This window comes from Trichosurus vulpecula, chromosome 5 (genome assembly GCF_011100635.1).
Source record: "Trichosurus vulpecula isolate mTriVul1 chromosome 5, mTriVul1.pri, whole genome shotgun sequence".
NCBI classification, from domain to species: domain Eukaryota; kingdom Metazoa; phylum Chordata; class Mammalia; order Diprotodontia; family Phalangeridae; genus Trichosurus; species Trichosurus vulpecula.
This window is the reverse complement of record NC_050577.1, coordinates 21,047,478-21,061,294: the sequence shown is the minus strand read 5'-3', so window position 1 is coordinate 21,061,294 and position 13,817 is coordinate 21,047,478. Positions and strand designations below refer to the sequence as shown.

General features: G+C 49.6%; 1 protein-coding gene across 1 annotated transcript in view; it reads right to left on the bottom strand.

The window, feature by feature from the left end:
* Positions 1-1,167: 1,167 nt before the first annotated feature.
* Positions 1,168-13,817, bottom strand: part of PLEKHA8 (pleckstrin homology domain containing A8) — a 45,869-nt gene continuing 33,219 nt past the window's right edge. Inside the window, exons 10-14 of the mRNA XM_036761079.1 lie at positions 12,975-13,033; positions 10,790-10,920; positions 8,935-9,005; positions 3,459-3,520; positions 1,168-1,677 (exon numbers count right to left, since the gene is read on the bottom strand). Of these exons, the coding sequence (XP_036616974.1) occupies positions 1,480-1,677; positions 3,459-3,520; positions 8,935-9,005; positions 10,790-10,920; positions 12,975-13,033 (521 nt within the window). The 3' untranslated portion in view covers positions 1,168-1,479. The remainder of the gene's footprint in view (positions 1,678-3,458; positions 3,521-8,934; positions 9,006-10,789; positions 10,921-12,974; positions 13,034-13,817) is intronic.

Below are 13,817 nucleotides of genomic sequence, written 5' to 3'. Positions count from 1 at the left end.
AGGACTGCCCCCAGGCTCCACAGCTGTAGAGACAGATCCTTCAACACAAAACAAGGAACGTTTTGGTGGCTGTTGTCTCTGTTATCCTTAAAAGCCTGCAGCTTCTCTTCAGCATCTTGGTGCTTCACCAGGAACAGGCCTGAGTTTCTTTAAACTAAACTCATGCTTGTTTGTTTAGAAAACCCCACCCACCTGCCCCGAGTGGGACTCTATCCTTCTGCAGGAAGCTTTGGGAGAAAAGGAGGGCACTGTGTGTGTGTCTGGGGGAGGCTCATGTTTCCCTGGAGGTATGTTCTGCTAGCTGTGCGGCTGGTGTCCCCAAGCTGCCTCTGTGAGGCTCACCTGCCAGCAAACTGGGAGGGAAACACACGCATTGGGGAGCACATCTGCTTGGTAATTACCCTGTGTGAGAGAGAAGGCCTCAACCTGCTCACGCTAACAAGAGAATAGGTCTCCATTTTGGATGCCCATCAAACCTTGCCCTTCTGAAGATGCAGGGCCTTGCAGAGACACAGAGGCTCTTCTGGGTTGATGACTGTTGAGTGTGATCAACCAGGACACACGAAGAGGTTCTTGTACCAGCGGCAGGGCCTGCTCTTGGAAGGGGTTAGGATGCCCAATGAAACGAGCTCCTAGACCAACTCTCTCTGCCACTGGGTTGAAAGTGAAGGCTTCCAGGTTCTTAAGGAAGCCTTGCCTTCCAGTTAGCACCCTGGTCTGGGAGTCTGGTCAACTGCTTTCCAAGCATGGCCTCAGTTTCTTCCACTGTAAATGGATATGGCACCTATATTACTCCAGGAGAGAATGCGGGGGAAGCCCTGGGTCATGGGAGAGCGCTACGAAAAGGTGAGCTGTGATGACCGCTGTGGTTACTCCTGCTTCTTCCTGACCTCCCCTCGGACAGGGCCATTCAGTTTGGTGATCTTGAGAGGAAGGGGCTGTCCTCCAAGGGTCTCCGCCCCTGGATACATGGAGAATGCTCCGGGCAGCAACCAAGGGAGCATCCACAGAGAAGGTCAAAGAGGAGAAATGAACAAAGGGGGACGGCGCCTTGGTTAGCGTCCATTTCCAATCATCTCAAAAGCATTGTTAGCTGAAGTCTGGGAGAGGCGCAAATGGCCCCTGCCAAAGCTAATCCTCTTCAAAGAACTCACACCCAGTTTGGCCTCTGAGAGGAGGACAGTGAGGGCTGACCTTCTGGACTCGTATGGTCGGTCAGAGCACATGCCAGGGCCCCCTGGACAACCCGGCGCCCTACATGCCCTCACAACTGGGATATACAACCTGGGTCCTTAGACACACAGATACATGGCCACCAGGGGCTCTGACACAGAAGGGCGGGGGCTCTGCCTGCTCCCCACTGTCCCGGGGGGAGGGAAGGGGAAGGAAGGAGGAGGCTGATGGAAACAAGCCTTGGAAAGCCAAGATCGGATCCTGCGTGATTCCCTGAAGTTGTGAGGAGGAGCTGGGCCATGGCGGTCAGACCACTTCATCAGACTCCAGACCATGGGCTTCGTACAGGTTATCCAGGACATCCAGCTGCTTCTCCATAGCTGGCAGGTAAAGGTTCAGGTCCCTCTGCATCCCGAGGCTGAATGCCTCTTTGTGATGGTCCCCTTCCCTAATGGTCAGCGCCGCCACGAAATCTTCATAGGATGGAGCTGCCCTTAGCGCCAGCTGGAAGATAAAGGAACATGAACATGTGCGCTCCCTTAGACACACACACACAGAGGCATACTCATACAGAGAGACACATACACAGACACTCACAGAGACACATACAGATACACACCCACACCCACAAAGACACAGATACACACACATACACTCACACGGAGACATGTATACAATACATATAGACAGACACCCACACACACAGACACGCATACAGAGACATACTCATGCACACACACATTTACACACACATACACAGATACATACACACACTCACATGCAGACACAGAATGCATACACACTCACACAAAGACACAAGCAGACATACACAAACACACAGACATCCATAGATACATGCATTCTCATGGATCTACGTGCACGTGCACACACGCACGCGCGCACACACGTGTGCGCACGCGCTCTGCTAGACAATTTTTTCCTTTCTCTTGTCTTTCCCCTGATGCATAAAACCACATTCTATGCTTAGGAAGGGAAAATCCAGGATCTGAGAATTCACATGGGGAAGAAAGGAAGGATGAGAGACTCCCTCCCCTCCTCCAGGTCCCTACATCCTCTGTGCTCTTACGTTGCATCCTGGAGATGAAAAAGACTCCAGAATCCCATCGAAATCAAGGGCTCTTGGCCTTTTCTGGTGCCATGATGGCCCCACCCCCCCACTGTCCCACAGCCAGTCTGGTGAAGCCCAGGGGCCCCTCCTCACAAAAAGGTTTTTAAGTACATAAAATAGATCAGATTACAAAGGAAATCAGTTATACTGAAATACAGTTATCAAAAGATGGAGGGAAAACCCCAAGTTAACAGATTCCAGGCTAAGACCCCTGGATTTCACCCATCTCTGACATCTAAAGGCTGGACTGGCTGCCACTGAGGGCCCCTTCTGTCTCTCCATTTCTGTGATTCTGAGATCTTTGAAATCCTGCCCACTCACCATGACAAAGCTGGGAATTCTAGGGCTGGGGGGCCACGTCCCCACAGGAATGGTCATCGGTGATTTCATTAGCTACATTCATCGATTATAGATTAGAACTTTGGCCATCACACAGTCCAGCCCTCTCCTTTTACACATGAAGAAACGGAGGCCCAGAGCAGGAAAGAGGCTTGTCCAGGTCATACAATTAGGAAGCGAGAGGGCTGGTATCTGGCCCCAATTCCTCTGCTACCAAACACCGCCATCCTTCCACTGTGCCGTGGGCCTTCCCGTTTGTATGACGACTCTGGGTGTATTTCTTTCACTAAACAGCTCTGGGCCTGTTTCCTTATCTGTACCTGCACCCCGGGGATTTGGAGCCAGAAGGTCCTTCGCCCCCATGAGGCAGGTGTATCAACTTTAGGGGGAGTCCATGAAACTGGATGGGAAAAATTCTATCTTGATTTCCACAGGCTACGTAACCCTGTGTATTGTATTTTATGCTTGTAGAAGCATGATTCTGGGAAGGGTCCATAGGTGTCACCGGATGACTGCCCAAGGGGTCCAGGACACACAAGACCCTGGGCCCTGTCCATTCAAAGAGGAGGAACCTGAAGCCGGAGGTGAGAGCGCTCATCCAACTTCACCCAGGTAATGACCGAGGCAGAATTTGAACACAGGTCCCTCAGAAGGTCTCCGCTGGGTCTCAGTCTAGGTTTCCCCTACCGAGACACGGAGGGGCCACGGTCTGGGGTAGCCGCCCCACCCAGACCCCAGCTCCCTGAGCCCCTGACAGATCCTGATCGTGAGCCCGTCACTTTCAGGGCCCACAGCAGATGCTGAAACGGCTACTTACCGCAAAGACGCCTCGAACCACCCACCCGTGGTGCTGCCGCAGCGTCTTGCCGTAGGCGTTGTCTTTAAAAAAGAAACACAAACAACTGTGAGAAACTCTCCGCGGAGGCTGATGTTCCGCAGGCGTGCGCCCGTGCAAGTGTGCGCGGAAACGAAACCGGCGCCTTCTTACATGTGAAGAATCCAAAGCCTGCGGGAAAAAGATCCCTCGACGCAGCTAGGAACGTCTACACGGGCAGCGACGGGGGCAGCGGCGAGGCCGCGGACCAAGGCGCCCGGGGACCGTGCTCCTCTGACTGAAGGAGCCGCGCCAGCCGCTCCCCGAGCAGGACAAGGGTCTGGTTCAATAAAACCGGGGCAGATCACGAGGGGGAGGAAGCCTCAGGCTGGGGGCCTTAAGGGAAAGGCCCAAATCCACTGAAATAAGCACAAAAACGGCGCTCTGCAAACCACACCGGAAACAGGTGACAAACGTCAACAGGTAAAAATGATGAAAGACGCAGGACTCTGATGAAGAGCGACGTCGCTGGCCTTGCTCCTGTCTGCTGAGAGGCGGTGGACTCCCGGTGCAGAGCGAGGTGTACGCTGTCAGCCACGGCCAAGGGGTTTGCTTTTCCTGAGTGACTGAACTTTTCTGTTTTAAACAGGGATGAGTTCTACTGGAGGGCAGGGGCTACTTTCTCCCTATTTTTGGCTCCCACAGCGCCTGGCACACAGTGAGGGGATAAGGGAAGAGGCATTTATTAAGCGCCTCTAAGTACTTTACAAAGAGGACTGCCGGCGTTTGCTGATTGACGAGAATGGAGGAGGTAGAAATGTTTAAATTGTGAAAAGGCCGGCGATGGGAGGGGGGAAGCGAGGGCAGCCTCCGGCCGCCCTCTGTGAGCTGTGCCAGCTGGCCAGGCCGCGAAGGCTGATGGACTGAGGGGCAGGCAGGCAGATCTTCTTTTGTCCTCCCTCGGTCCAGGAGGCCCTTTCTCGCATTTGTGTTTGCTGCCATATTTAACATCGACCAATCGGTCGGTCACCAGGCATTTCTTTAGCTGCTTACTACGTGTACATACCCGCCAAAACCACCCCTGTCCTCAGGGAGCTCGCAGTCAAATGGGGGAGGCAACATCAAATGACAAGTACCTGTAAGACCCAATGTGCAAGGCTCTTTCTATCCGTCAGACAGCAGCTCAGGGGCAGCATGGATGAAGGGCTGGACTTCGGGTCAGGAAGCCCCGAGTTTAAATCCTACCACAAATACTTACTATGTGACCCTCGGAAAGCAACTCAATCACTCCTTGCCTCCATTTATCCATCTGTAAAATGGGTTGAAGGGCTCGCTCCCCATTAAGGTGCTGGGACAGCTGGGCCACCAGGGGAGGCTCTGCCCTTTCTAAATCAGCTGGAAGTGGGTCAAGGCCCTCAGGCTGACAAAGTGGCTATGAAGCAGAGAAATCCAAGCTGAGCTGACACAGTAAACCTCAGCACCCAGATTTAACAGGTACAAACACCGGAGAAGGACTTCCGGAGGACCATCCCATCAGATAAGTATTTATGAAGGGGCTATGTGCCCCATGTACAAGGCACAGAGAACAAAAACACAAAATGAAAAAAAATGAGGCCCTGCCTTCAGGGAGTTTCCACTTTACTGCAAGGCTACATGGTGAGAGCAAAAGCATACATAGGTGCCGGTCTATAGAGGGAGAATGCTAACAGCCGAGAGGGGTCAGCAAAGGCTTCCTATAAGAGGTGGCAAGTAATCTGAGCCAGGGATTCTGAGAGGCAGAGGGGAGGAGACAGCCCGGGCAAAGGCAGGGAGGTGGGAGATGAGACACTGACTTTAGGTAAGAGCAAGTAACCTGGTCTGGCTGGATGACAGACCCACGTAACATGGGACAAGTGTGGGAGGGCAGGATGGATGGAGGCTATTAGTCCTCAATCACATTAGGGTCTTAGTGCGGAGAGGAATCTTGAAGGAAGGCATGACTTGATTGAAGGCTCAGCACCCAAGTCTCCTTCTTCTGAAGATCTTGCCTTTCATGCATGTGATAAATTCAACATGGAACTTTCAAAGCTGTCCTGATAGCCTGTGTCTCCTTCTGGCCTGCCCTCTGTTCTCTTCTGTACATTTTAATTTTTTTCTTTCCATTGAAGAAAAAATTCTAAACTTAAAAACCAGCACTTGCAGATACTCTGTAGAACAGAGGAAAATATTGTACAGGAAGCTGTGACTCTTTTACCCAGGGTATGCTTTTCTTCTTAAGTATTATGTACATTCAACATGGAACTTTCAAAGCTGTCCTGAGAGTCTCTGTCTCCTTCTGGCCTGCCTTCCGTTCTCTCCACTACAGCATGCTGCTGCATGATAATTTCTATCTGGAACAAAAAAGTGGTCTCTTTGATGGCAAGCGGGGGGCATTGGTGAGACCCTTCCTTTTTTTAAATTTATTTTTTGTTTTTAGTTTACAACACTCAGTTTCACAAGTTTTTGAGTTGCACATTTTCTCTCCCTCTCTCTCCTCCCCCCTTCCCCCCAAGATGGCATGGAATTCAGTATAGGTTCTACATATACCTTCCCATTGAACTTGGCTTTTTCCATCATGAGCCTTTTGGAGCTGTCTGTGAACCTTGCATTGATGAGAAGAGCCAAGTCTATCAAAGTTAGTCATCGCAGATACTGTGTCTGTAATGGTGTACAATGTTCTCCTGGTTCTGCTCCGCTCACTCAGCATCAGATCATGTCGGTCTTTCCAGGTTATCATGAAGTCCGTATCTTCCCCATTTCTTATAGCACAATAGTATTCCATTATATTAATATGCCACGACTTGTTCAGCCATTCCCCAATTGCTGGGCATCCCCTTGATTTCCAATTCTTTGCCACCACAAAAAGAGCCGCTATAAATATTTTTGTACATATGGGTTCCTTTCCCACTTGTATGATCTCTTTGGAATATAGCCCTAGAAGTGATATTGTTGGGTCAAAGGGTATGCACATTTTTATATCCCTTTGGGCATACATAGTTCCAAATTGCTCTCCAGAATGGCTGGATTAGTTCACAACTCCACCAGCAATGTAACAATGTTCCAATTTTCCCACATCCTCTCCAGCATTTATCATTTTCCTGTTTTGGCACGTTAGCCAATATGACAGGAGAGATGTGGTACCGAAGAGTTGTTCTGATTTGCATTTCTCTAATCAGTAGTGATTTCGAGCATTTTTTCATATGCCTATAGACATCTTTAATTTCTTCCTCTGAAAACTGCCTGTTTAAATCCTTTGATCATTTCTCAGTTGGGGAATGACTTGTATTCCTATAAATTTGGCTCAGTTCCCTCTATATTTTAGAGATGAGGCCTTTATCGGAGACACTGGTTGGAAATATTCTTTCTCGATTTTCTGCTTCCCTCCTAATCTTTGGTGCATTGGCTTTGTTTGTAGAAAAACTTTCCAATTTAACATAATCAAAATTATCCATTTTGCATTTCATAATGCTCTCTATCTCTTGTTTGGTCATAAATTCTTCCCTTCTCCATAAATCTGGCAGGTAAACTATTCCTTGTTCTCCCAAATTGCCTATAGTATCAGCCTTTACTCCTAAATCATGAACCCATTTTGACTTTATTTTGGTATATGATCTGTGCCCAGTTTCTGCCCTACCATTTTCCAATTTTCCCAGCAGTTTTTGTGAAAAAGTGAATTCTTAGCCCAGAAGCTGGATTCTTCAGGTTTATCAAAGAGTAGATTGCTGTAGTTGTTGACTGCTGTGTCTTGTGTTCCTATCCTATTCCACTGATCCTCCGCTCTGTTTCTTAGCCAGTACCAGATAGTTTTGATGACTGCTGCTTTAGAGTAGTTTAATATCTGGTGTGGCCAGGCCACCTTCCCTAGCATTTCTTTTCATTAATTCCCTTGATATTCTGGACCTCTTGTTCTTCCAGATGAATTCTGTTATTATTTTATCCCGCTCTGTAAAATAATTTTTTGGTAGTTTGATTGGTATGGCACTGAACAAACAGATTAATTTAGGTAAAATTGTCATTTTTTTATATTAGCTCGGCCTTACCACGAGCAACTGATGTTTTTCCACTTGTTTAGATCTGACTTTATTTGTGTGAGAAGTGTTTCGTAATTGTGTTCACATGGGCCCTGGGTTTGTCTTGGCAGATAGAATCCCAAATATTTTATAGTGTCTACTGTAACTTTAAATGAAATTTCTCTATTTCTCGCTGTTGGGCTTTGTTAGTGACGTATAGGAATGCTGAGGATTCGTGTGGGTGGTGAGGCCCTTTTTACAGGAGGGGGATGTGCCTTGAGTCCCAGAATTGTGAGTGGCTACTCTACGGACACAAATACTTTGATTCTGATCTCTGCAGAATGACTGAAAGGAGGCGGCATTTCCAGGACTAAGGAAGTGACAGCCCCTGGTCAGAGCACATCTGGAGAGTTGGGGTCCCTGCCGGCTTCACGTTTCGGAGAATATTCAGAGGAGGGCAATCAGCATGGCGAAGGGGTTCAAGCTTAGTCATGGCTGAAGGAATTAGGGACGTGTAACTTGAAGGGAGGCGAGACGGTCCCTGGGACAGCAGGACTTTTCAAGGACATCCCACCAACTGGATTAGAAAAGCAGAAATGAACCATTTGCTCCTCGAAACAAAATGAAAACTTAACCATGTCCCCAGATCCAGGGAAGTCCTGAGGCAGCTCTCGGCCTAGGCTCTTTGAAGGCCCGGGTTGCCTTGATTCTCTCTTTGCAGCCCAGAATGGAATGGCACCAGACAGATTCATTCAGTGTCCCGGACAAAAGCTTCCAATGGCAATGGGGCTGCTTTTCATCGGCATCAGCATCCCAGAGCTGGGAGGGCCCTCAGAGGCCACAGGCAGGACCATCTCCTCTGCCATCCTGCCCATCTCCACGGCCACAAGGCGTCCACCATCTGTGCAAACAATCCTTTAATCTGCCTTCAGAAGAAAAGACAAAGAAGCAGATGCCCCGCTTTGGAGAGGTCCTCAGAGTCGACGCAGACTAAAATAAAAGGTCGCTGCCTTCCTAACTATACTGTATCACACAGACGTGGGGAACGTTTTTGTAGTCATTAAACAAATGCACCTAACGAGGATGAGAAGGAGGCAGTGCAAGATAGCAAATATAAAAGCCAGTTCAGCACCGGGGTGGTGGAGAGGGCTTTTCTATCATGGCAAAGAGGTCAAGCCTCAGAATTATATTAAAAATATGAGTGTTCCTGTCCACTGCGAAGTCACATGGACAAACTGAGGAAGGATGAAGGAAATGGTCCCCCAAACTGGAAGGGAGGGGAAAGCTTCCAGATTATTTCTATCCAAGATCATGTACCTGATGATTCTTGTCTTGAGAAAGCAAATTAAGTGATAAACCCAGTCTGGAAATGCAGACTCCCTTCCACCAACAATCACCCTGTGATTAATAATAATGATAAAAAAATTAAAAACAAAGCAGTACCAACTTACTCAGGGCTGTCTGGATGTCCTTTTCTCCGTTCTTCACTTCCGTCAAGAAACCCTTCAAAAACTTCAGTCCTCTGTGGTGGAAATAAAACATGGGGATGGAGCATTTGATGGTCAAAGGCTATCAGCACTAGGGGGGGCCTTGGAGGTTCTCTGGTTCTGTCTGGTTCCAGAAAAGGAGGCAAGTTCAGGCTTGCTGGGAGGAAACATCTCCCAGAGACAGTGACCCCAAAGAGGAATTGGCGGCCTTGGGAGTGCCGGCTGAGGCTGGATGACCATTGGCCGGGGACATTGTCAGGGAGCTCGTCTTCAGGTATGGGGTGGACTGGATGGCCTTGGAGGTCCATTTCAACTCTGGGATTAGCCCAGCCCCCTAATTTTACAGATAAAGGATGCGGGGCCCAAAGGGTCCCACGGTCAGCAAGGGCCTGAGCTGGGCCTTATAGGGAGTGCCCTGTCTGCTCTAAGTCACTGCCGTCTTGGGTTTGAAGAGCTCTAAAAAGCACAGAAGGCTCACAGTTTAGTAACCAATGGGATTGAATCCGCAGAGTCCAACCCTCCAATCCAACATGCATTTAACAGTGGCAGGGGTAGAGGCCACATGTGGCCCTCTAGGTCCTCAAGCGTGGGGCCATACTTGAGGATCTAGAGGGCCACATGTGACCTGGAGGCCGCAGGTTTCTCTGCCCCGGACAGAGTGCTGGGAGTTAGGAAGTCATCCTTCTGAGATCAAGTGTGGCCTCACTAGCTGTGTGACCCTGGGCGAGGCACTTCACCCTGTTTGCCTCAGTTTCCTCATCTGTAAAATGATATGGAATACGAAATGGCAAACCCCTCAGGATCTGTCAAGAAAGCCCCAAATGGGGACACGCCTGAAAAATGAATGAACAACATGCGAAATGGTGCGGCGGATCAAGTGCCGGGCCCAGAGTCAGGAAGACTTGAGTTCAAATCCAGCCTCAGACGTTACTGGCTACGTCATCCTGAGCCAGTCAATCTGTTTGCCTCAGTTTCCCCAACTGTAAAATGGAGATAATTAAAGCTCCCACCTCCCAAAGCTGTTGTGACGATCAAATGATATACTTGTAAAGTGGTCCACGCAGCGCCCGGCGCACAGTAGGCGCTGTATAAATGTTAGCCGGCATCACTGTTATGTCCCACCCGTTTGCCGAAAGTGACGTGAGGTCAGCCAAGCCAGGCGAAGGGAGCAGGGGCCAGAGCAGTGAGCCGCCGTGATGTGGATGGCGGGCGGCGGGGCGAGGCAAGAGAAGTCTTTCTGGTTCTCGAGCTGGCAAGTGGCTCAGCCCTCGATGACTCCGTGGAAATTGGGGAAGCCCCCTGATAGGATCTTCCGTAACCTGGGGTCAGGGCCCACCCTGACCGGGGGTGACCCAACCAACGCTGTAAGATCATGGGCCCTTCCAAGCCAGAAGGAGCCTTGAGACATTCCTGAGTACACACAACACAGGGACTCAGATCTAACGTTGGAAAGGACCTCAGGCCGTCTCGTCCAATCCCTTCATCTGACAGAGGAGGAAACTGAGGCCCAGAAGAGTGGCAGGAAGTACCAGAGCTACCCTGCAAACCCAAGTCCTCAGAGTGTGTACTCCCGGAGGGCAGGGATGGTTCCATTTTGGGGTCTGGCACATAAGAGCCTGTTGGTTAAGGGATTGACTCCCTATGAGGGACAATGATGTGGAACTGACATGAAGCCCTGTCTCAAGTTACAACCCGGCAGAGCCGACAGTCCCTTTGTGAATCAGGTCCTGTGTGAAGCACCGCCCCTGGTTAGTAGGAGCCTTCCCAGACCAGCTCAAGGGCAGGGCCCCGGCAGGGCTGTCCAGAGACCGCTCCTTACCTCTTTAGCCACAAGAGGGCCTCCGTGGCCGAGTTCCTGACCTGAGCCACGTCGGCGCTCACTTCATGCAGCACGATCTTCTGGAGGGTGGTAAACTCGTCCTTGTTGGTGATGTACTTCTGATTAACTTTCTGCAGGAAAAGAGAGGGGGGCACATCAGTGACGGAACCCAAGCCAAACGGGAAGCTGAGTGTAGGTGCCGAGAAGGAGCAGGAAAGAGGCTGCCAAGAAACGAAAGCTAGGGGAAGTGGTGTGGAGAACCCTCAGGGACCTGGGTTCAAGTCTTGGCCCTGCCACTTTCTGTCCACCTGGCCTCAAAAAGTCCCAACCTCGATGGGCTCAGCTTCCTCACCTGTAAAATGAGGCCAGGTTGGGCACCAAGGTATAGGGGGAAGTCAGAGTATTTGAGTCTAAATCCTACCTCTGATGTTTAATGTCTGTATGACCCTGGGAAGCCTCCCCTCCCCTGGTTTCACTTTCCTTATCCTTAAAATAAGGGTTTTAGATTCGAGGACTTCCCTTCCCACTCTAAGACCTCAGGATGATCAAGCTGAAGTTTAAACCAGGTTTAAAATTATATAAAATGTGTGATCTTGGGGAAGTCACTTAACCTTCTACATGAAAGAAGGGGCTTGGAGTCTGAGGTCCTCCAGCCCAAGGTCTAGGACCCCATGGCTTCCTTCTGCTTAACTGGGCTTTTGAGGCTTTCTTTGCAGAGATCTCCCTCAGTCACCTGAGAGACAGGAAGGGCTGGGAGACTCAGCATGGACTTGGCTTCTGAGAGGTGGCCCCCAAACAACTGTTTCCTGTCCCCCCAGGGCTCCTGAGCAATGCTGGGGCTGAACAGCGGCTCCAATCTGCCTTTACTAAGCCCCTTTCCCCAGTACGGGGGTGGGGGGGGGGTGGGGGTGGCAAAAGAATCCACATTCCTTGGCCCCAGCACTCCAGGCCTCTGCATCCAGATGGGAAAGGCTCCTTTCGAGCATCAGAAGTGGAGTCATCTGGTCGCTTTAGAGGTGAGGAGGCTGAAGCCCAGAGAGGTCCAGTAACTTAGTCAAGGTCACATAGCTGGTTTATGGAAGAAGCCACTGGAAGGTCCAGGCCTCTCTGTGCTCCCTGAGGGATAATGCCCTAATTCGCTGTGTAGACACTAGCCGGGCAGCAGCAGCGGGGGCCTGGAGTAGAATCTCATGGATTCACTTCTGGATGTGAAAAGAGAAAAACCCCAGGTGGTATCTGCAATGAAATGCCATACACATACAGTAAGTGGCTTTCTGTGTGCCAAGCACTGTGGATTCAAAGCTAAAGATGAAAGACAGGCCCCGCCCTGGGGACACTGGACTCAAGACACTTGCTGGCAAGACATTTCTCTGCTGTAGGACTCAGTTTCCTCCTCTGTCAAATGGGGGCGGGGGTCAGTTTGGACGACAAAATTACAGGTCCGGGTCAATTAAATACCTGTCATGGGCCAGACATTGCATTGGAGACATAACGTTCAAAAGTTTTAAAAAGGCTCCTACCCTCAAGGAGCTTCCATTCTACTGGATGATTCAACACAACACATGTATGTTAGCAAATACAAAGTAATTTTAAATGGGAGAAAGCATTCTTAACTAGGGGATGAAGACATGCTTCCAAGGAGGCAGCACCTGGGCAGAGCCTTCAAGGAATCTAAGGATTATAAAAGGCGGAAGGAAGGAAGGAGGGCACTCTAGGCATCAGGCACAGCTTGTGCAAAAGTATGGAGGCTAGAGATCAACAAACCGGCAAGAAAGTCACACAAGTAAGCAGTGATCACCCTTCACATCAGGCACAAATGAAAGCTTAGCTGCTGAACACCTACTTCGGGAGTGTATGGCATTGCAGGCACGAAATAGAGACATTTTTCCACCCCTTCAATATAGGACGTGTCCGTATTTTTCTTAGGTGACAGAGCATACTTTTAAAATTATTTATTTTTTTAGTCATGTTCACAAAATGTTAAAGCAGGGACACCCGTGGGCTCCCCTGGTCTCCCTTCTTAAAGGTGAGGGATCTGAAGCCCAGAGAGGGCAAGCATCTGCCCAGAGTCACACAGCTGGTTAGTGACTCAGCCACAGCCCAAGCACCCAGCCCTCGGGCTCCCTAGACAGGGCTCTTTTTCCTTTATTTAAAACAACAGCTGGTGAGGGATGACCATGCTCACCTTAATGTTTCCCACAAGGTCCATTTTAACAGGAGCAAAGACTGTCGGGCCGAGTTTGTCTAGAAGGAGAGATGGGAAATGTGTTATGTTTTTTCTTTTGACTTAGGGGCATTTTCAAGCCTCCTTGGCTCAGAGAGCAGCTGTGGTGTCCTGGGGGCTGAGGATGCAGAGACCACAGAGTCCTGCCCTCAAGGGACTGACGTTCCACTGTCTGACTGGCTACTGATTCTGGAGACGGCAGTGGGGTGAAGAGCAAAGACTCCTGGAGTCCTGGGTCCTGGATTCAAATCCTGACACTCATGCTGCCAGATGACCCCAAGCAATCTACCTCATTTCCCTATGTCTCAGCTTTGGGCCCTGGAGCTTGGATCCTACCACTTTCCCCAACTAATTACATTGTTCTGAATTCAGTTTCTTGGTCGAACCAGAAGGACTAAATCTGAAAAGGCACAGAGGTTTCTAGGCCCCTCTATCCATATTTTCACATCAGGGTAACCTTCCTTTAAACATCCAGGAAGTCACGTGGAAGATGGATCTCAAACCTGAATCGAGGAAGATCAGCAAAAACACAGAACACGATATTTGCTGATGAGAAGGGGATGTCCCCTTCTCATGTCTGTTAATGCATCTGCTACCCCCCATGCTTTGTACGTCTTTGTACTAACTTATTTATCCATCTCTGAGCTGTCTCCTTCTCCATGTGATAGAATGTAAAGTCCTTGAGGCCAGAGGCCTTTTTTCCCATTTTGTCTTTGTGTCACTAGGGCCTAAAACATCGATTGGCATGCAGTAGGTACTTAATAAACGCTGGTTAAATAAACGAGTAATTTCCCCATAAGAACC